Raw genomic sequence first — 22,443 nt, 5'->3', positions numbered from 1 at the left:
ATAATACTGCCCCCTATGTACAAGAATATAACTACTATACTACTGCCCCTATGTACAAGACTATAACTACTATAATACTGCCCCCTATGTACAAGAATATAACTACTATAATACTGCCCCCTATGTACAGGAATATAACTACTATAATACTGCCCCCTATGTACAAGAATATAACTACTATAATACTGCCCCCTATGTACAAGAATATAACTACTATAATACTGCCCCCTATGTACAAGAATATAACTACTATAATACTGCCCCCTATGTACAAGAATATAACTACTATAATACTGCCCCCTATGTACAAGAATATAACTACTATAATACTGCCCCCTATGTACAAGAATATAACTACTATAATACTGCCCCCTATGTACAAGAATATAACTACTATAATACTGCCCCCTATGTACAAGAATATAACTACTATAATACTGCCCCCTATGTACAAGAATATAACTACTATAATACTGCCCCCTATGTACAAGAATATAACTACTATAATACTGCCCCCTATGTACAAGAATATAACTACTATAATACTGCCCCCTATGTACAAGAATATAACTACTATAATACTGCACCCTATGTACAAGAATATAACTACTATAATACTGCCCCCTATGTACAAGAATATAACTACTATAATACTGCCCCCTATGTACAAGAATATAACTACTATAATACTGCCCCTATGTACAAGAATATAACTACTATAATACTGCCTCCTATGTACACGAATATAACTACTATAATACTGCCCCCTATGTACAAGAATATAACTACTATAATACTGCCCCCTATGTACAGGAATATAACTACTATAATACTGCCCCCTATGTACAGGAATATAACTACTATAATACTGCCTCCTATGTACAGGAATATAACTACTATAATACTGCCCCCTATGTACAGGAATATAACTACTATAATACTGCCCCCTATGCACAGGAATATAACTACTATAATACTGCCCCCTATGTACAAGAATATAACTACTATAATACTGCCCCCTATGTACAAGAATATAACTACTATAATACTGCCCCCTATGTACAAGAATATAACTACTATAATACTGCCCCTATGTACAAGAATATAACTACTATAATACTGCCTCCTATGTACACGAATATAACTACTATAATACTGCCCCCTATGTACAAGAATATAACTACTATAATACTGCCCCCTATGTACAGGAATATAACTACTATAATACTGCCCCCTATGTACAGGAATATAACTACTATAATACTGCCTCCTATGTACAAGAATATAATACTAGATAGTGAGCCCCATTGGGGACAGGGACTGATCTGGAAAGCTCTGTGCAGCGCTATATAATCTGTAGGCGCTATATAAAGAATTATTATTATTACTAGTATAATCTCACCTGGAAGAGGATCTGCAGGACCCCGTTGATAATACACATGCGTCTGCCCATGAATATGAAGAACGGCACAACCAACTCGATGAAGTGATTGACCAAGGTCTCAAACTGGTGGAAGATGTCGGGGTTGCGGTGCATGTAGTAGGCCAGGGGGTTTGGCACCGGCTGCGTCTGCAATGAGAAAGGACATGTAATGTAATCAGAGTTGGCCGCCATGACGGGAGGAGAGGTGATACAGGAGATCAGCCACCTCCATCTGTTTTGGTGACTGCACGATCCAGAGCGGCTGCGGGGAAGGGGTTACATGAGGATGTGGGATACGAGGAGCTTCCAGGCTGAGGACGACGCATGTAATTGAAGGAGACAAAACATCTTTAAATTATTTGTAGCTGAATCTGCGGAAGGATAAAGGGAAGGAGAGAAATATGTACAGGAAAAGCATGAAAGATACACATAGCATCTACATATCATCCATCTATCTATCTATCTATCTCCTATCTACCTCCTATCTATCTATCTATCCATCTATCTCCTATCTACCTATCTCCTATCTATCTATCTATCTATCCATCTATCTATCTCCTATCTACCTATCTATCTCCTATCTACCTATCTCCTATCTATCTATCTATCTATCTATCCATCTATCTATCTCCTATCTACCTATCTATCTCCTATCTACCTATCGATCTATCTCCTATCTATCTATCTCCTATCTATCTATCTATCTCCTATCTACCTATCGATCTATCTCCTATCTATCTATCTCCTATCTATCTATCTCCTATCTATCTATCTATCTATCTATCTATCTATCTATCCATCTATCTCCTATCTACCTATCTATCTATCTCCTATCTATCTATCTCCTATCTATCTATCTCCTATCTATCTATCTATCTATCCATCTATCTATCTCCTATCTACCTATCTATCTCCTATCTACCTATCGATCTATCTCCTATCTATCTATCTCCTATCTATCTATCTCCTATCTATCTATCTATCTATCTATCTATCTATCTATCCATCTATCTCCTATCTATCTATCTATCTATCTATCCATCTATCTCCTATCTACCTATCTATCTATCTCCTATCTATCTATCTCCTATCTATCTATCTATCTATCTATCTCATATCTATCTATCTATCTCCTATCTATCTATCTATCTATCTATCTATCTCCTATCTATCTATCTCCTATCTATCTATCTATCTATCTATCTATCCATCTATCTATCTATCTATCTACCTATCTATCTATCTATCTATCTATCTATCTATCTATCTCCTATCTATCTCCTATCTCCTATCTATCTATCTCCTATCTATCTATCTATCTCCTATCTATCTATCTATCTCCTATCTATCTATCTCCTATCTATCTATCTCCTATCTATCTATCTATCTATCTCCTATCTATCTATCTCCTATCTATCCATCTATCTCCTATCTATCTATCTATCTCCTATCTATCTATCTCATATCTATCTATCTATCCATCTATCTCCTATCTATCTATCTCCTATCTATCTATCTCATATCTATCCATCTATCTATCTCATATCTATCTATCTATCTCCTATCTACATCCTATCTATCTATCCATCTATCTCCTATCTACCTATCTCCTATCTATCTATCTCCTAATTACCTATCTCCTATCTATCCATCTATCTCCTATCTATCTATCCATCTATCTCCTATCTATCCATCCATCTATCTCCTATCTATCTATGTATCCATCTATCTCCTATCTATCTATCCATCTATCTATCCATCTATCTCCTATCTATCTATCCATCTATCTCCTATCTATCTCCTATCCATCTATCTCCTATCTATCTATCTATCTCCTATCTATCTATCTCCTATCTATCTATCTATCTATCTATCTATCTCATATCTATCTATTTTTCCCTGCTTTGGGTCAATTGGCATTAGCCTTGCAGGGTTGTTTTTTGCCTTCTTCTGGAACAACGCAGTATAATGTACAGGTTAGAATTGATGGACTGATGCTATATATATTAATCTATTTCATCCATACATCATCTATCTATCTACTATATATCTATGTCCTTATCTATCCCCCTCATATCCAGGGCCGGCGTTAGGGGGCCCAAACTGGGCATCTGCCCAGGGCCCCCTGCTTGTAGACTATTGTGGGCAGGGGATGTATTGCTCCTATAAAACCCCTTGGCTGAATGTCCGGGTGCAGATGCTTCCATCTATCTCCTGTCTATACATCTATCTGTCTTGTTATCCATCTCCTATAATTTGTATATTTTATATACAGGCAGTCCCCTACTTAAGAACACTCAACTTACATACGACCCCTAGTTACAAACGGACCTCTGGATATTGGTAATTTCCTGTACTTTAGTCCTAGGCTACAATGATCAGCTGTAACAGGTATCACAGGTGTCTGTTATGAAGCTTTATTGTTAGTCCTGGTTCTTATGACAATCCAACATTTTAAAATCCAATTGTCACAGAGACCAAAAAAGTTCTGTCTGTGATTACAATGATGAAATATACAGTTTCGACTTACATACAAATTCAACTTAAGAACAAACCTACAGACCCTATCTTGTTTGTAACCCGGGGACTGCCTGTAACCATGTATCTATCTAGCTTGTTGTCTATGTATCTATCTTCTATCTATTATGTATCTATCAATCAATCTTCTATCTCTCTTCTACTGTATCTATCTCTCAAATCTCTTTATCATATCTCTCGCTATCTATACATAAATTACTTTATATTTCTGCATCTATAAATCTATCATCTGTCTATAAATCTACACATCTCCTATAACATTCCCCTACAGCCCCATGTTACAGACACTTACCTACTACTGTGTGTAACTACAAGGTGTTGTTATAGAGCAGGGCTAGAGGAGCCTCTTACTGACTGTGACTGTTCATATTATGGTTTGATTTGGGGCCCCACTTTTAGTTTTGCCCAGGGCCCCACTTTGTGTAAAACCGGCTCTGCTCGTATCTATCTATCATCTCTCTCTTATGTATGAATATGTCTATCACATATCATTATCAATCTATAGACCTCTATAGTGCCAGAAGGTGGATAAGGCCTAAACAACGCCACCGGATAACCTAGGTCTGTGCAGTAGCTCAATGCAGAGAGCTAAGAGCACAGCAGTGTGAGGACACTCCCCCAGTGCACTTGGAATGAAACTACTGACAGATTCCCTCTCAGTATAGCAATTGGCTGGTGATTGGCGATGGTGCCCGGGTGCATAGCGGGTGGGGGCGTCCTATTCCCTTCCTCTGCCATATCTGCTATTGTTATTATTTTATGAGTAGAACTGGAAAGCATCAGCGCCTCCCCTGATCCGCGGCGGGATGGATCCCCCCTCCTGCGTCCCGCTACCCCTGTCAGTAGAGAGGAGGATGGGTGTGAGAGGGGGCGCCAAGCTGGTGCCGGGTGGGAGCGAGAGGACACAGGGAGAGGCTGCGGTTTTGATATTTTTCCGGTTCAGCACTGTGCCCTCTCAGGGGGGAAGAAATGTTCCTTCTTTTTAACCCTTGCTTCACCCTTATTACCACAAACAACCCCCTAACACAAGAAACCGCCGACTCCTGGTCATGATGAGGTTAACGCCGCAACATCATTTACTAGTAAATATTGTTTTAGAAAATGAAGAAGAGAGATCTCTGGTGTGCAAGGTCTTCATTACAGGGGAGGGGGGGGCCAAAGACAACAGAGGAGACAAGCAATGGCTGATGGGCTCCATGCGGACCTACATGAAGGGGGTGATAGTCCTGGCGGTCCAAGGTGCTTACAATGTGGCCACAGCTAGGATACAAATGTATCAGCTTTGGTCACGTGACCAGACAATGATGTGGTGCACCAATCACATCCAGTCATCCTGAATTTTAAAAGGCACATGAAAATTAGCAGAGGAGAGTCATATTTTACCTGAGATGAGTCAACTTTAGAGGCTGCAGGTAGAGAGCCTGAATATTACTTGTATATACATATAGATGACAGAACATTCCTTTCTATCTAGACGAGAATAGCTATGACTTGTCCTACAGTATATAACCATCAATGAATGAAGATGCCACCGCTACTGGTGGCACTTTATACTGCCACCTAGTGGTCGCCACTGATATTGTGTACGTAATTATTAGCAATTTTATACAAATATGAATTGTATTGCGATATATTATCCTTGAGAGTTTTATTGGGCCACAGTGGACCTCAAGGGGTTAAGTGTTTATTGCGGAGGTTAAGAGGGGAAGTATTACTGCAGAACAACATGTGTATTAGAGGTAGGACGCCCGGCGAGCGGAGCATGAGGAGGCTAAGGGCGCTCGCTGTGTGTGTTCCCAGCTCAATGCCTTCCATATGTGCACAGAGCTCCAGTACAGGATCACCTCCTATTCCCAGGTGGGAACCCCGTAATATCTCTTCCCCCGAGCCCCGGGATTATACCCTGACCCCCAGGCCTCATGACTAAGTCCCACCTGCCTGTACATCAGTAATGTGTTATCACTCTGACCACACACTGCACATGAGCTAAGACATTACTACCGCACAGATTAGCACTGCTTATCTACTACCGCAACCGCCCCCAGAAGAGCAGAGCGAGGGGCCGCATCCCCCAGATACAACCAACATAAAGCCTCTATAATACTACCTCCAATATACGCTAATATATCTACTCTAATACATTCCTCTACACAGGGGGCAGTATTATAGCAGTTATATTCTTGTACATAGGGGCAGTATTATAGTAGTTATATTCCTGTACATAGGGAGCAGTATTATAGTAGTTATATTCCTGTACATAGGGGGCAGTATTATAGTAGTTATATTCTTGTACATAGGGGGCAGTATTATAGCAGTTATATTCTTGTACATAGGGGGCAGTATTATAGCAGTTATATTCTTGTACATAGGGGGCAGTATTATAGTAGTTATATTCTTGTACATAAGGGGTAGTATTATAGTAGTTATATTCTTGTACATAGGGGGCAGTATTATAGTAGTTATATTCTTGTACATAGGGGGCAGTATTATAGTAGTTATATTCTTGTACATAGGGGACAGTATTATAGCAGTTATATTCTTGTACATAGGGGGCTGTATTACAGTAGTTATATTCTTGTACATAGGGGGCAGTATTATAGCAGTTATATTCTTGTACATAGGGGGCAGTATTATAGCAGTTATATTCTTGTACATAGGGGGCAGTATTATAGTAGTTATATTCTTGTACATAAGGGGTAGTATTATAGTAGTTATATTCTTGTACATAGGGGGCAGTATTATAGTAGTTATATTCTTGTACATAGGGGGCAGTATTATAGTAGTTATATTCTTGTACATAGGGGGCAGTATTATAGTAGTTATATTCTTGTACATAGGGGACAGTATTATAGCAGTTATATTCTTGTACATAGGGGGCTGTATTACAGTAGTTATATTCTTGTACATAGGGGGCAGTATTATAGTAGTTATATTCTTGTACATAGGGGAAAGTATTATAGTAGTTATATTCTTGTACATAGGGAGCAGTATTATAGCAGTTATATTCTTGTACATAGGGGGCTGTATTACAGTAGTTATATTCTTGTACATAGGGGGCAGTATTATAGCAGTTATATTCTTGTACATAGGGGGGCAGTATTATAGCAGTTATATTCTTGTACATAGGGGGGCAGTATTATAGTAGCTATATTCTTGTACATAGGGGCAGTATTATAGTAGTTATATTCTTGTACATAGGGGGCAGTATTATAGTAGTTATATTCCTGTACATAGGGGGCAGTATTATAGTAGTTATATTCTTATACATAGGGGGCAGTATTATAGTAGTTATATTCTTGTACATAGGGGCAGTATTATAGTAGTTATATTCTTGTACATAGGGGCAGTATTATAGTAGTTATATTCTTGTACATAGGGGGCAGTATTATAGTAGTTATATTCCTGTACATAGGGGGCAGTATTATAGTAGTTATATTCTTGTACATAGGGGGCAGTATTATAGTAGTTATATTCCTGTACATAGGGGGCAGTATTATAGTAGTTATATTCTTGTACATAGGGGGCAGTATTATAGTAGTTATATTCTTGTACATAGGGGGCAGTATTATAGTAGTTATATATCTGTACATAGGGGGCAGTATTATAGTAGTTATATTCCTGTACATAGGGGGCAGTATTATAGTAGTTATATTCCTGTACATAGGGGGCAGTGTTATAGTAGTTATAATCTTGTACATAGGGGCAGTATTATTGTAGTTATATTCCTGTACATAGGGGGCAGTATTATAGTAGTTATATTCCTGTACATAGGGGGCAGTATTATAGTAGTTATACTCCTGCACATAGGGGGCAGTATTATAGTAGTTATATTCTTGTACATAGGGGGCAGTATTATAGTAGTTATATTCTTGTACATAGGGGGCAGTATTATGTATTTATATTCTTGTACATAGGGGGCAGTATTAAAGTAGTTTTATTCTTGTACATAGGGGGCAGTATTATAGCAATTATATTCTTGTACATAGGGGGCAGTTTTATAGCAGTTATTTACTTGTACATAGGGGGCAGTATTATACTAGTTATATACTTGTACATACAGGACAGTATTATAGTAGTTATATTCTTGTACATAGGGGGCAGTATTATAGTAGTTATATTCTTGTACATAGGGGGCAGTATTATAGTAGTTATATTCCTGTACATAGGGGGCAGTATTATAGTAGTTATATACTTGTACATAGGGGTAGTATTATATAGTAGTTATATTCTTGTACATAGGGGGCAGTATTATAGTAGTTATATTCTTGTACATAGGGGCAGTATTATAGTAGTTATATTCTTGTACATAGGGGCAGTATTATAGTAGTTATATTCTTGTACATAGGGGGGCAGTATTATAGTAGTTATATTTTTGTACATAGGGAGCAGTATTATAGTAGTTATATTCTTGTACATAGGGGGCAGTATTATAGGAGTTATATTCCTGTACATAGGAGCAGTATTATACTAGTTATATTCTTGTACATAGGGGGCAGTATTATAGTAGTTATATTCTTGTACATAGGAGGCAGTATTATAGTAGTTATATTCCTGTACATAGGGGGCAGTATTATAGTAGTTATATTCCTGTACATAGGGGGCAGTATTATAGTAGTTATATTCTTGTACATAGGGGGCAGTATTATAGTAGTTATATTCTTGTACATAGGGGGCAGTATTATAGGAGTTATATTCTAGTCTTAGTATATAGGACCAGTATATCATGTAGGGTCCACACAGGGGGCGGGTTCCTCTCAGGAATATGCTGGATTCCTCCTTCCTGTTCTGTGAGCATTGTCTCTGCAGGTGATGAGTGATACCCGACATCTTCATTCCCGTCAGGCAGACACTAAGGTCTCCTCCATCTGCTGGGCCATAGAGAAGTGTTTGATTGGAGGCCAACAAAACCATAGACTGTTGGCCACCATCAGCCTCACATGGACAAATAAATTGCAGATGTGGAATTCTATAGAGAATATACAGAACCTTAGAACCCAGAGAATCTTGGTGATAACTACTAAAGGCAACTGTGCAGGAGCAAAGGAAAGCTGAGTCAGTAACTTTTGTTGTTCTCAGTTTTCACACAGCTTTTCCTATGAATATGCCTAATGTTACTGTTACTATATCGTTCTCAGTTACTACCCAGCTTTTCTAGTTCCCTGTACTAATCCATTAATTCACCTCCATAAATGACACATTTAACATTCAAAAGGCATAGAAAGCTGGGTGGCAGCCCTTATCATTCTAACCTTCTCCGCTTCTACCCAGCTTTTCCCTGCACTACAAATCTACCTAGTAATGCAGTGATCCACCTCCCTATATCATGGTATAGTAGAATTATCATTGAAGAGTAAGGAAAGCTGTGTGCTATCCCCATTATTCAGTAATACTGGTCTTCACCCAGCTTTCCTGACATCTGATATTTTATGAGGCTACAATAACTTTTCACACATTTTTGGGAGAAGACTGATAAAACGCAGGCGACTTTTAGGGTTATCTGAAGGAATCGGACGCTGTGACACCCCATAAAACCGCCGGAGCACGGCCGTGCGCGGCTTTGAACTCGTCCTTGCGGATGAGGCGGGATGTCTCGTCCTCGCTCTATCTCGGTTTATAGCCTCGTCCTAATGAAGACTTCACCGTGTAAACGAAAAACAGAAATCTGATTATTTTGTGTTATTTTTTTCCCCCTCTCCCTGGTCAGGAAGATGTTAACACACAGGGTCTCACTGTAAGAGGGTGACATTGAAGGTGCTCGGTGTAGAATTTGGGGGGTGGGAGAGAGGGGGGCGCCCGTTCTGTAGTACTGGCACCAGTCTGAACCACAAGTGACCATTAAAATAAACATCCCCGGGCCGCGCTGACAGCCAGTCTCCAGGAGATGTGATGGGGAGGAGGGGGAGGAGGGGGAGAAGCGCTCCCTACTAACCTGACGACTCCCCTCCACACCGCCCCATCCCAGCATCGCCCAGGTTCAATGAGACCAGTGTCTTGTGTGCGGCATGGACTCATTCCCACAGGGCTGTGGCCTGTTTACCCCTCACTATTAAAGGGGCGCCGGGGGGGTATTTGGGATTTTGCCCATTGGCATTTACAATATACATAGCTGTATAGTCATATATGTCTCCCATAGGGTCCAACTTTACATGTGTGGGAGCCTATGGGACCCTATATCTTAGATACCAATGATTTTGTATCCCAAATTATCGTTAATAGTTCCCGATGACTCACATTCTAGTGATTAGTCAGACCATCACTCATCAGATTGTGAACCTCTATCCTCTACAATAAAACTTGGAACAACCCCTTTAAGGTGGCCCCTGGCTACGGTCTATACAAGACAGTAAACTCCTGGTCCATAAGCATTGATATGCTAGAAAGATTCCCCAAACCCATAGCCACCAATCACAGCTAAGCTTTTATCTCCGTAACTCCTCTGGCAGTATGAAAGCTGCGCTGTGATTGGTTGCTATAGGCAAGAAAAGAGCAGCTGGTCTCTAGGCATTTCTGCTAACTGTGGCCCTTGCTTAGAGTAGGCCGGAACCCCCTAAATGTAAAAGCTATGGGGGCCACAACTCTTTACAGAGAATATATCAAGTAGGATGGAACGGAGGGATCTTTTGCCATGGAAATATCTGATTTTGGAATAAAGGGGTTTGCTTTACAGTCTATTCGCAATACTTCCCCTTTAAGAACAAGTGACCATGACTCCAGGTGCTGGGGTTTAGCACTTCTGTCCCTCCTCAGTTTAAAGTCCTTAACATTATAATTCAATGATTCTGTGCCCTCCTGCGACTTTGCTTCCATCACTCCTATAGATCAGATGGGGTTAACCCCTTCCCTGCTGTGTATTTCCGGTTCCCTCTGGGGAGTCAGGGCTGGGCCGCTCATGGTACCTGCTTCACTGAACGCCTTGTCTACTATGTCAGGTCTGGATGAAGTCCAGGGAGTGGGAGCGGTGGAGAGGGGGGAGGGAGATATTCGCCGTACAGTATATTTCCTTTAGAAATTCCATGTCAGAAATGTAACCTAACAAGTCCCAGGCTCCAGATTCAATAAATCACGCAGATTGGGTAACGGTAGCCGATGTCTGTGCAGGTAAAGTCGCAGTGCGGCGCACACAACACAAGGCTTGTTCTGTATGGGCAGGACCCAGCGGCTGCACCTCCGCCCCTGCTATTCCTCAAGCTGTGGGGATGAGTACAATGGTGGACAGGGGCAAGCTGTGACCTACCTTCCCGATGTAGGTGGACATGTATAAAGCCAGAGGGCAAATATATTGTACAGTCTGGATGGATGTACCGTTTGTAGAGCCTGCAATACCCCGCACACACCGCGGTGGTCACATGACACCCGAGTTCCAGTCCTGTAGCATTCTATATTTCTGAGTACTGCCCCTGTAGGGGTCTATCTCTCTGAGTTCGGACCCTATAGGGGGTCTATATTTCTTAGCACTGCCCCCCTAGGGGACTATATTTCCGAGTACCACCCTGGTAGTGGTCTACATTTCTGAGAACTGCTGCCGTAGGGGGTCTATTTTTCTGAGTACCGCCGCCGTAGAGGTCTATATCTCCGAGTACCGCAGCCGTAGGGGGTCTATAATTCCGAGTACCGCCCCCGTAGGGGTCTATATTTCTGAGAACTTCCGCCGTAGGGCTCTATATTTCTGAGTCCCACCCCCAAAAGGGGTCTATATTCTTAAGCCCCGCCCAGTAGCTGTCTATTTGACCACCGCCCCCCGGTAGCGGTCTATATTCTTGAGCCTCACCCAGTAGCTGTCTATTTGACCACCAACCCCCGGTAGCGGTCTATATTCTTGAGCCCCGCCCAGTAGCTGTCTATTTGACCACCGCCCCCCGATAGCGGTCTATATTCTTAACCCCGCCCAGTAGCTGTATATTTAAGCACTGCCCCCGATTACTGTCTATATTCCTGAGCCCCAGCCAGTAGCTGTCTTTATTTTTAAGCCCCGCCCCCCCCCCCCCCAGAGTAGTCTATATTGTGGACTGCGGTTGTGGACTGATGTTACAGGGGCTTCGCCAGTGCTCCTCTCTCATACTCCAGAAGGGTAACCAGAGATCCACAGCCACCTCTCTTATCTACTCATTGAGAAAAAAAATATTCAATTTTTGGGCCAATCTGTCAAATTGGGCCATAATAGAATTATCCAGTAGTATTATCTAATAAAATGGGAAAAACTTCTGCAATCTGGAACTATTGGCAAGTTTATGGGACCCCATCCTAAATCTGAACTGGCTTCTTCCTATGTGGTAAAGGGGGGTACTTGACCCCCTTTACTGTTACCCTGTGCCCCTCAACATATTCCCGAGAACCTTCCAAAACATTAAAGAAGTGTGAATGACGCACTTTTATAAAAGATAGTCCAGAGTACGGCAAGCAGTGAGGATGACGTGTAGTATGGACGGGGTTAATAATCCTCCTCATCATCATTGCAATTTTGTAAATGCCATAACAAACGTAAAGGCAAACAAATAAGTGCCCCCCCGCTCTACAGATGTGTGCCGTCTGTTTCCTACACGATGGAGGTGCAGCTGCAGTACCGCAGGCGTCCTGTAGAGGGCAGTGTTGTGCTCTGCAGTGGTGCCAGCATTGTCTATGGAGAAGATGTCATGTAATGACTGTATGTGGGTCACTGCCAGGATGGAAAATGCAGAACACAAGGGCAACCACCGTCCCTTTAATTTCTGGAGAGACGTTGGAGATGATGGAATTTTAACTTTATGGAAAGTTGACGGAGTCCCCCTTCGAGGGGTTTCCAATCAATAGACATTGATTTGTAGTAATGACGCAAGATCCTTGCAGACGTTGGATGAGAGCGGGGAGGCCAGGGTCAGAGGTCAAGACAAATTAACTCAACTTCTATTCTATAGCATATATTCTGCCCCTAACCATAAAATCCCCCTTAAAGGGACACCAGTCACATGTAGGCGATGTGTCGTATAACATAGACCTCATAGAAAGCTGAAATTTTGTAATGCAAATGAGCATTTCTGTGCACAATGGGCGTGGTCTCGGGGTCTGGTGCACCTTAACTTGTCCAATTTTGAATGATGGATCAGGGCAATGTCAATGAAACCTCGGTGGTGAGGAGGGGCAGTGACAGGTGAGCTTAGATACAGCGATACAGGAGACATGAAAGATATAGATATTCATGAGGGAACATGACAAACGATAGACTTAGATACAGACAATCAGGAGACAGTATCACACGTGCTGGAACCGGAAAAAGGGACTCCGCAGATAAAGAATCACACATTAAAGGCTTAGATACAGCAGCTCAGAAGACAGTATCACAAGATGAGCTAAGATACAGTGGTCCAGAGGCAGTATCACACCAGGTGAACATGGATAAAAAGACTTTGAATACAGTATCACATGATAGACTTAGATACAGTGGTCCAGAGACAGTATTCAGACAGATACAACGGCTTTGAAGATAGTATCACACATGATAGGCTTAGATACAGTGGTCCAGAGACAGTATTCACACAGATACAACGGCTTTGAAGATAGTATCACACATGATAGGCTTAGATACAGCCGCTCTGAAGATAGTATCACACATGATAGGCTTAGATACAGCCGCTCTGAACATAGTATCACACATGATAGGCTTAGATACAATGGCTCAGAGAGAGTATCACACATGGCACACCTGGATAAAGGGACTCGGCAGACAGGATCACACATTAGGCTTAGATACAGGGATTTAGCAAATAGTACACTGTAATAGGATAAGATACAATGAATAAGCTGACAGTATCACACAAAAAAGCTTAGATACAGCAGCTCCCTGATTATCAGGTATGGGCAGAGCACACAATCCCCCTTCCCCCACCCATATAACATGTGAAGCCCCCAGTAATAACCAGTGTCCTGTGAGCGGGTGCAGGGGTCTACGAGCTGGTAATTAATTGGTTAATCTTGCATGGGACATCGCAAGTGTCTTTACTGCCAAATAATCCTCCACTCAGAGCCATTTAGTTTTAGGAGGCGGCCTGGATCTGCAGACTGTTCTCCCGCGCAGACCTCGCGTCCTCCCGCTGGGTTAAAGGACCTCAGTGCCTGTAAGGAGCCGCAACGCAGACTGGCCGGAGTCTGAGAGGAACGGGAGGGAAGGACTGGGAAGTGGTGTCGGAAAACGAAAACCGACCCAAGGGGATAAACGAAAATACAGGCGCAACATGCACAGAGGACACCGAGCGGAGAGGAGATGTCACCAAGACTCAGAGGCCGGAGCCGATCCATCCAGTCATTTCATCAGAATTGTACAAATAAAAAATACAGTTATACTCCAGAGCTGCACTCACTATTCTGCTGCTGGTGGAGTCACTGTGTACATACATGACATTACTTATCCTGTACTGATCCTGAGTTACATCCTGTATTATACCCCAGAGCTGCACTCACTATTCTGCTGCTGCTGGTGCAGCCACTGTGTACATACATGACATTACTTATCCTGTACTGATCCTGAGTTACATCCTGTATTATACCCCAGAGCTGCACTCACTATTCTGCTGGTGCAGTCACTGTGTACATACATGACATTACTTATCCTGTACTGATCCTGAGTTACATCCTGTATTATACTCCAGAGCTGCACTCACTATTCTGCTGCTGGTGCAGTCACTGTGTACATACATGACATTACTTATCCTGTACTGATCCTGAGTTACATCCTGTATTATACTCCAGAGCTGCACTCACTATTCTGCTGCTGGTGCAGTCACTGTGTACATACATGACATTACTTATCCTGTACTGATCCTGAGTTACATCCTGTATTATACTCCAGAGCTGCACTCACTATTCTGCTGCTGGTGCAGTCACTGTGTACATACATGACATTACTTATCCTGTACTGATCCTGAGTTACATCCTGTATTATACACCAGAGCTGCGCTCACTATTCTGCTGCTGGTGCAGTCACTGTGTACATACATGACATTACTTATCCTGTATTATACCCCAGAGCTGCACTCACTATTCTGCTGCTGGTGCAGTCACTGTGTACATACATGACATTACTTATCCTGTACTGATCCTGAGTTACATCCTGTATTATACCCCAGAGCTGCACTCACTATTCTGCTGCTGGTGACACATCACCCCCGGGTGTTAACAATCTCTGGGTGGATCACTCCCTGGTGGCTGCTTGGTTATTGCAGCACTGGGCACATGTTTCTAATATTCTCCTTTGTGTAGTGCTAATAATTAGAATCATGTCTCTTTGTGGCCTGCGCTCAGGACATATATATATATACATATTAGAGCTTCCCCTCTCCTGCGGCCTGTGGTTATTTCTATGCTTCAGCACAGCCTCGTTATATAGGATGTTATTATACTGGACAACCCCTTTAAGGGATATCCTTTTTTACATGACGGAGGTGAGGTGGATGATAAAGGAGCCCTTTATTACAGTGTATTTGCATGTTGTATATATATTATACTTCTCCTATATAGTGGGGACAGCACGATGGTAGGAATTATTATTATTCCATATGATTATTATTACTATTATATACATTGTATCATGGGGTCTTATCGTTTCTTTCTCTTGACCGATTGTCGTTATCTCCCTATTTCCGGGAACAGAAGGAACATCCATCCATTTATCCTCCGTGTCCTGGGATTCCTGTGAATTCTCCAGGAATTAGTTCAGGCGGATACTCAGCATAACTTTCTACCAGCAACAATAGGCGTCTATTGTACCCAATGTCCTGAGGGGCCGAGCTCTACACAGAGGACCCCAACCCAGACCACTGTCCTGGGGTCACCAAGATGTATCATCTCTATATATATAATCATCTATATCGATCTTGTATCTTTCTAATATAAATCTGTCACATTTCTGTCTTATAGAACTATGTCTCTAATGTAAATCTATCTCCCGTATACCCAAGTATAAGCCCAGGTACCTAATTTTACCACAAAAAACTGGGAAAACATATTGACTTGTGCATAAGCCTAATGCAGCCGCTACCCTCTAATAAAATGCCCAGTGAAATGTCCCCCTCAATGTCCACAGCAGAGCGCCCCCTTGGTGTAATGTCCACAGCAGAGCGCCCCCTTGGTGTAATGTCCAGCAGAGCGCCCCCTTGGTGTAATGTCCACAGCAGAGCGCCCCCTTGGTGTAATGTCCACAGCAGAGCGCCCCCTTGGTGTAATGTCCACAGCAGAGCGCCCCCTTGGTGTAATGTCCACAGCAGAGCGCCCCCTTGGTGTAATGTCCACAGCAGAGCGCCCCCTTGGTGTAATGTCCACAGCAGAGCGCCCCCTTGGTGTAATGTCCAGCAGAGTGCCCCCTTGGTGCAATGTCCAGCAGAGTGCCCCCTTGGTGTAATGTCCACAGCAGAGTGCCCCCTTGGTGTAATGTCCACAGCAGAGCGCCCCCTTGGCGTAATGTCCACAGCAGAGTGCCCCCTTGGTGTAATGTCCACAGCAGAGCGCCCCCTTGGTGTAATGTCCACAGCAGAGCGCCCCCTTGGCGTAATGTCCACAGCAGAGTGCCCCCTTGGTGTAATGTCCACAGCAGAGTGCCCCCTTGGTGTAATGTCCACAGCAGAGCGCCCCCTTGGTGTAATGTCCACAGCAGAGCGCCCCCTTGGCGTAATGTCCACAGCAGAGTGCCCCCTTGGTGTAATGTCCACAGCAGAGTGCCCCCTTGGTGTAATGTCCACAGCAGAGTGCCCCCTTGGTGTAATGTCCACAGCAGAGCGCCCACTTGGCGTAATGTCCACAGCAGAGTGCCCCCTTGGTGTAATGTCCACAGCAGAGTGCCCCCTTGGTGTAATGTCCACAGCAGAGTGCCCCCTTGGTGTAATGTCCACAGCAGAGTGCCCCCTTGGTGTAATGTCCACAGCAGAGCGCCCCCTTGGTGTAATGTCCACAGCAGAGCGCCCCCTTGGTGTAATGTCCACAGCAGAGCGCCCCCTTGGCGTAATGTCCACAGCAGAGTGCCCCCTTGGTGTAATGTCCACAGCAGAGTGCCCCCTTGGTGTAATGTCCACAGCAGAGCGCCCCCTTGGTGTAATGTCCACAGCAGAGTGCCCCCTTGGTGTAATGTCCACAGCAGAGCGCCCCCTTGGTGTAATGTCCACAGCAGAGTGCCCCCTTGGTGTAATGTCCACAGCAGAGTGCCCCCTTGGTGTAATGTCCACAGCAGAGTGCCCCCTTGGTGTAATGTCCACAGCAGAGTGCCCCCTTGGTGTAATGTCCACAGCAGAGTGCCCCCTTGGTGTAATGTCCACAGCAGAGTGCCCCCTTGGTGTAATGTCCACAGCAGAGTGCCCCCTTGGTGTAATGTCCACAGCAGAGCGCCCCCTTGGTGTAATGTCCACAGCAGAGTGCCCCCTTGGTGTAATGTCCACAGCAGAGTGCCCCCTTGGTGTAATGTCCACAGCAGAGCGCCCCCTTGGTGTAATGTCCACAGCAGAGCGCCCCCTTGGTGTAATGTCCACAGCAGAGTGCCCCCTTGGTGTAATGTCCACAGCAGAGCGCCCCCTTGGTGTAATGTCCACAGCAGAGTGCCCCCTTGGTGTAATGTCCACAGCAGAGCGCCCCCTTGGTGTAATGTCCACAGCAGAGTGCCCCCTTGGTGTAATGTCCACAGCAGAGCGCCCCCTTGGTGTAATGTCCAGCAGAGCGCCCCCTTGGTGTAATGTCCACAGCAGAGCGCCCCCTTGGTGTAATGTCCAGCAGAGCGCCCCCTTGGTGTAATGTCCACAGCAGAGCGCCCCTTAGTGTAATGTCCAGCAGAGTGCCCCCTTGGTGTAATGTCCACAGCAGAGTGCCCCCTTGGTGTAATGTCCAGCAGAGCGCCCCCTTGGTGTAATGTCCAGCAGAGCGCCCCCTTGGTGTAATGTCCACAGCAGAGCGCCCCTTAGTGTAATGTCCAGCAGAGTGCCCCCTTGGTGTAATGTCCACAGCAGAGTGCCCCCTTGGTGTAATGTCCAGCAGAGCGCCCCCTTGGTGTAATGTCCACAGCAGAGTGCCCCCTTGGTGCAATGTCCAGCAGAGTGCCCCCTTGGTGTAATGTCCAGCAGAGTGCCCCCTTGGTGTAATGTCCGGCAGAGTGCCCCCTTGGTGTAATGTCCGGCAGAGTGCCCCCTTGGTGTAATGTCCAGCAGAGTGCCCCCTTGGTGTAATGTCCAGCAGAGCGCCCCCTTGGTGTAATGTCCAGCAGAGTGCCCCCTTGGTGTAATGTCCAGCAGAGCGCCCCCTTGGTGTAATGTCCACAGCAGAGCGCCCCCTTGGTGTAATGTCCGGCAGACTGCTGCCAAAATTCAAGTGGGGAGAAGAGGAAGCAGGGGAGTCAGCAACAGAGGGCAAATACTAAATGTATTCTTTATATACCCGAGTGGAGTATATCTATCTATCAGATATCTAATCAGTCTCATTCCCCGTTTCCTGGAAATGGGGACAGCATCTTATATTATTTTTTGCTCCTAAAAACCGCACTAGGTCTTATTTTCAGGGAATGTTCTATTTTTCCATAAACAAGAATTCACATTTATTGTTGAACAAAAGAAAAAAATATCAACATTCCTAACACTAGTCATGTCATCAGCAACCTCAGCATCCTATTACTAAATACTTGTGACCATTTCCATGCACAATAATCTCATTATTTTACTGTTCTAGTTGCCAATGCAAACCAATCAATGATCAGCTTTCATTTTCCCAAAGCTATTTGTCAAATTAAAGCTGAGCTCTGATTGGTTTTCATGGGCAACTAGAGCAGTTTTACATCAGAAACTTCTGATAAATCTGTCTAAAAATCTAAAAATGAATAAAGTATGTGACCCCGGTAATGGTGACCCTGTGGTGTAGTCAGTGATGGTGCCCGGGGCCGGCTCCTTCATGTGATGGCGCTGCAGGAGGTGTCAGGGATGCGAGGGGACAATATTCGGGACATATGATGTGTCAGGGTCCCCCGCTGGTCTATTGTCCCCGCACAGGGGGAGTCCTCCCTCATGTAATTCTATCCTGCTCAGAGCAGCCTCCAGATACAAATTACTGCTAACCCTCCCGGTCGGGGGTCTCCCCTCATAGTAATCATTAAGCGGAGGTTATGGTCCTCTAGAATACTGCTGGGCTGGAGGGTCTCATCCTAGTCCCAGAGTATTCACCGCCATCTTATATCCTATGGGGGCAGCGCTCCGACAGTGAGGAATTATCATCAGAGATGGCCAGAGAGTATCTACCTAATGCCTGCTGACTCCATAGACCGGGCACCGGGCCACAACACGGATTAGCCGCTATCTCACATGTCTGCAAGGTGATGTTATATTACATTTACAAAGTCAAGATCAGCTGGAGCCGAACAAAGATCTGCCTGTGATCAGCACACTGCCATATTATACTGCCCCAGGACAGGCAGGGGGGTACAGCACAAAATCCTGTACTTATTGTTTCCCTACTTCCCTCATCTGTCACAGAAGCGACTGAACAAGGTCCAATCCGGGTCAACCCCTGTACAACCCGACTACTGCACTACACTATTATATATACTACTATTACTACTATTATACTGCCCCTTATATGCAAGACTATAACTACCATAATACTGCCCCCTATGTACAGGAATATAACTACTATAATACTGCCCCCTATGTACAAGAATATAACTACTATAATACTGTCCCCTATGTACAAGAATATAACTACTATAATACTGCCCCCTATGTACAGGAATATAACTACTATAATACTGCCCCCTATGTACAAGAATATAACTACTATAATACTGCCCCCTATGTACAAGAATATAACTACTATAATACTGCCCCCTATGTACAAGAATATAACTAATATAATACTGCCCCCTATGTACAAGAATATAACTACTATAATACTGCCTCCTATGTACAAGAATATAACTACTATAATACTGCCCCCTATGTACAGGAATATAACTACTATAATACTGCCCCCTATGTACAGGAATATATCTACTATAATACTGCCCCCTATGTACAAGAATATAACTACTATAATACTGCTCCCTATGTACAGGAATATAACTACTATAATACTGCCCCCTATGTACAGGACTATAACTACTATAATACTGCCCCCTATGTACAGGAATATAACTACTATAATACTGCCCTCTATGTACAAGAATATAACTACTATAATACTGCCCCCTATGTACAAGAATATAACTACTATAATACTGCCCCCTATGTACAAGAATATAACTACTATAATACTGCCCCCTATGTACAAGAATATAACTACTATAATACTGCCCCTATGTACAAGTATATAACTACTATAATACTGCCTCCTATGTACAAGAATATAACTACTATAATACTGCCCCCTATGTACAAGAATATAACTACTATAATACTGCCCCCTATGTACAAGAATATAACTACAATATTACTGCCCCCTATGTACAGGAATATAACTACTATAATACTGCCCCCTATGTACAGGAATATAACTACTATAATACTGCCCCTATGTACAGGAATATAACTACTATAATACTGCCCCCTATGTACAAGAATATAACTACTATAATACTGACCCCTATGTACAAGTATATAACTACTATAATACTGCCTCGCCTCCTATGTACAGGAATATAACTACTATAATACTGCCCCCTATGTACAGGAATATAACTACTATAATACTGCCCCCTATGTACAGGAATATATCTACTATAATACTGCCCCCTATGTACAAGAATATAACTACTATAATACTGCTCCCTATGTACAGGAATATAACTACTATAATACTGCCCTCTATGTACAAGAATATAACTACTATAATACTGCCCCCTATGTACAAGAATATAACTACTATAATACTGCCCCCTATGTACAAGAATATAACTACTATAATACTGCCCCCTATGTACAAGAATATAACTACTATAATACTGCCCCCTATGTACAAGAATATAACTACTATAATACTGCCCCCTATGTACAAGAATATAACTACTATAATACTGCCCCTATGTACAAGTATATAACTACTATAATACTGCCTCCTATGTACAAGAATATAACTACTATAATACTGCCCCCTATGTACAAGAATATAACTACTATAATACTGCCCCCTATGTACAAGAATATAACTACTATAATACTGCCCCCTATGTACAAGAATATAACTACAATATTACTGCCCCCTATGTACAGGAATATAACTACTATAATACTGCCCCCTATGTACAGGAATATAACTACTATAATACTGCCCCTATGTACAGGAATATAACTACTATAATACTGCCCCCTATGTACAAGAATATAACTACTATAATACTGACCCCTATGTACAAGTATATAACTACTATAATACTGCCTCGCCTCCTATGTACAGGAATATAACTACTATAATACTGCCCCCTATGTACAAGAATATAACTACTATAATACTGCCCCCTATGTACAAGACTATAACTACTATAATACTGCCCCCTATGTACAGGAATATAACTACTATAATACTGCCCCCTATGTACAAGAATATAACTACTATAATACTGCCCCCTATGTACAGGAATATAACTACTATAATACTGCCCCCTATGTACAAGAATATAACTACTATAATACTGCCCCCTATGTACAGGAATATAACTACTATAATACTGCCCCCTATGTACAAGAATATAACTACTATAATACTGTCCCCTATGTACAAGAATATAACTACTATAATACTGCCCCCTATGTACAGGAATATAACTACTATAATACTGCCCCCTATGTACAAGAATATAACTACTATAATACTGCCCCCTATGTACAAGAATATAACTACTATAATACTGCCCCCTATGTACAAGAATATAACTAATATAATACTGCCCCCTATGTACAAGAATATAACTACTATAATACTGCCTCCTATGTACAAGAATATAACTACTATAATACTGCCCCCTATGTACAGGAATATAACTACTATAATACTGCCCCCTATGTACAGGAATATATCTACTATAATACTGCCCCCTATGTACAAGAATATAACTACTATAATACTGCTCCCTATGTACAGGAATATAACTACTATAATACTGCCCCCTATGTACAGGACTATAACTACTATAATACTGCCCCCTATGTACAGGAATATAACTACTATAATACTGCCCTCTATGTACAAGAATATAACTACTATAATACTGCCCCCTATGTACAAGAATATAACTACTATAATACTGCCCCCTATGTACAAGAATATAACTACTATAATACTGCCCCCTATGTACAAGAATATAACTACTATAATACTGCCCCTATGTACAAGTATATAACTACTATAATACTGCCTCCTATGTACAAGAATATAACTACTATAATACTGCCCCCTATGTACAAGAATATAACTACTATAATACTGCCCCCTATGTACAAGAATATAACTACAATATTACTGCCCCCTATGTACAGGAATATAACTACTATAATACTGCC

The 22,443-nt window shown here is 42.6% G+C and overlaps 1 protein-coding gene across 2 annotated transcripts in view; it reads right to left on the bottom strand.

Moving 5' to 3' along the window:
* LMF1 (lipase maturation factor 1) overlaps nt 1-22,443 on the bottom strand; it is a 299,716-nt gene that overhangs the window by 69,224 nt on the left and 208,049 nt on the right. For both annotated transcript variants that reach the window (XM_072119946.1, XM_072119948.1), the window contains one exon: nt 1,403-1,570. In XM_072119946.1, coding sequence (XP_071976047.1) covers nt 1,403-1,570 — 168 coding nt within the window. The remainder of the gene's footprint in view (nt 1-1,402; nt 1,571-22,443) is intronic.

Source organism: Engystomops pustulosus, chromosome 8, assembly GCF_040894005.1.
Source record: "Engystomops pustulosus chromosome 8, aEngPut4.maternal, whole genome shotgun sequence".
Taxonomy (NCBI): Eukaryota; Metazoa; Chordata; class Amphibia; order Anura; family Leptodactylidae; genus Engystomops; species Engystomops pustulosus.
This window is presented reverse-complemented; position numbering and strand designations above follow the sequence as displayed.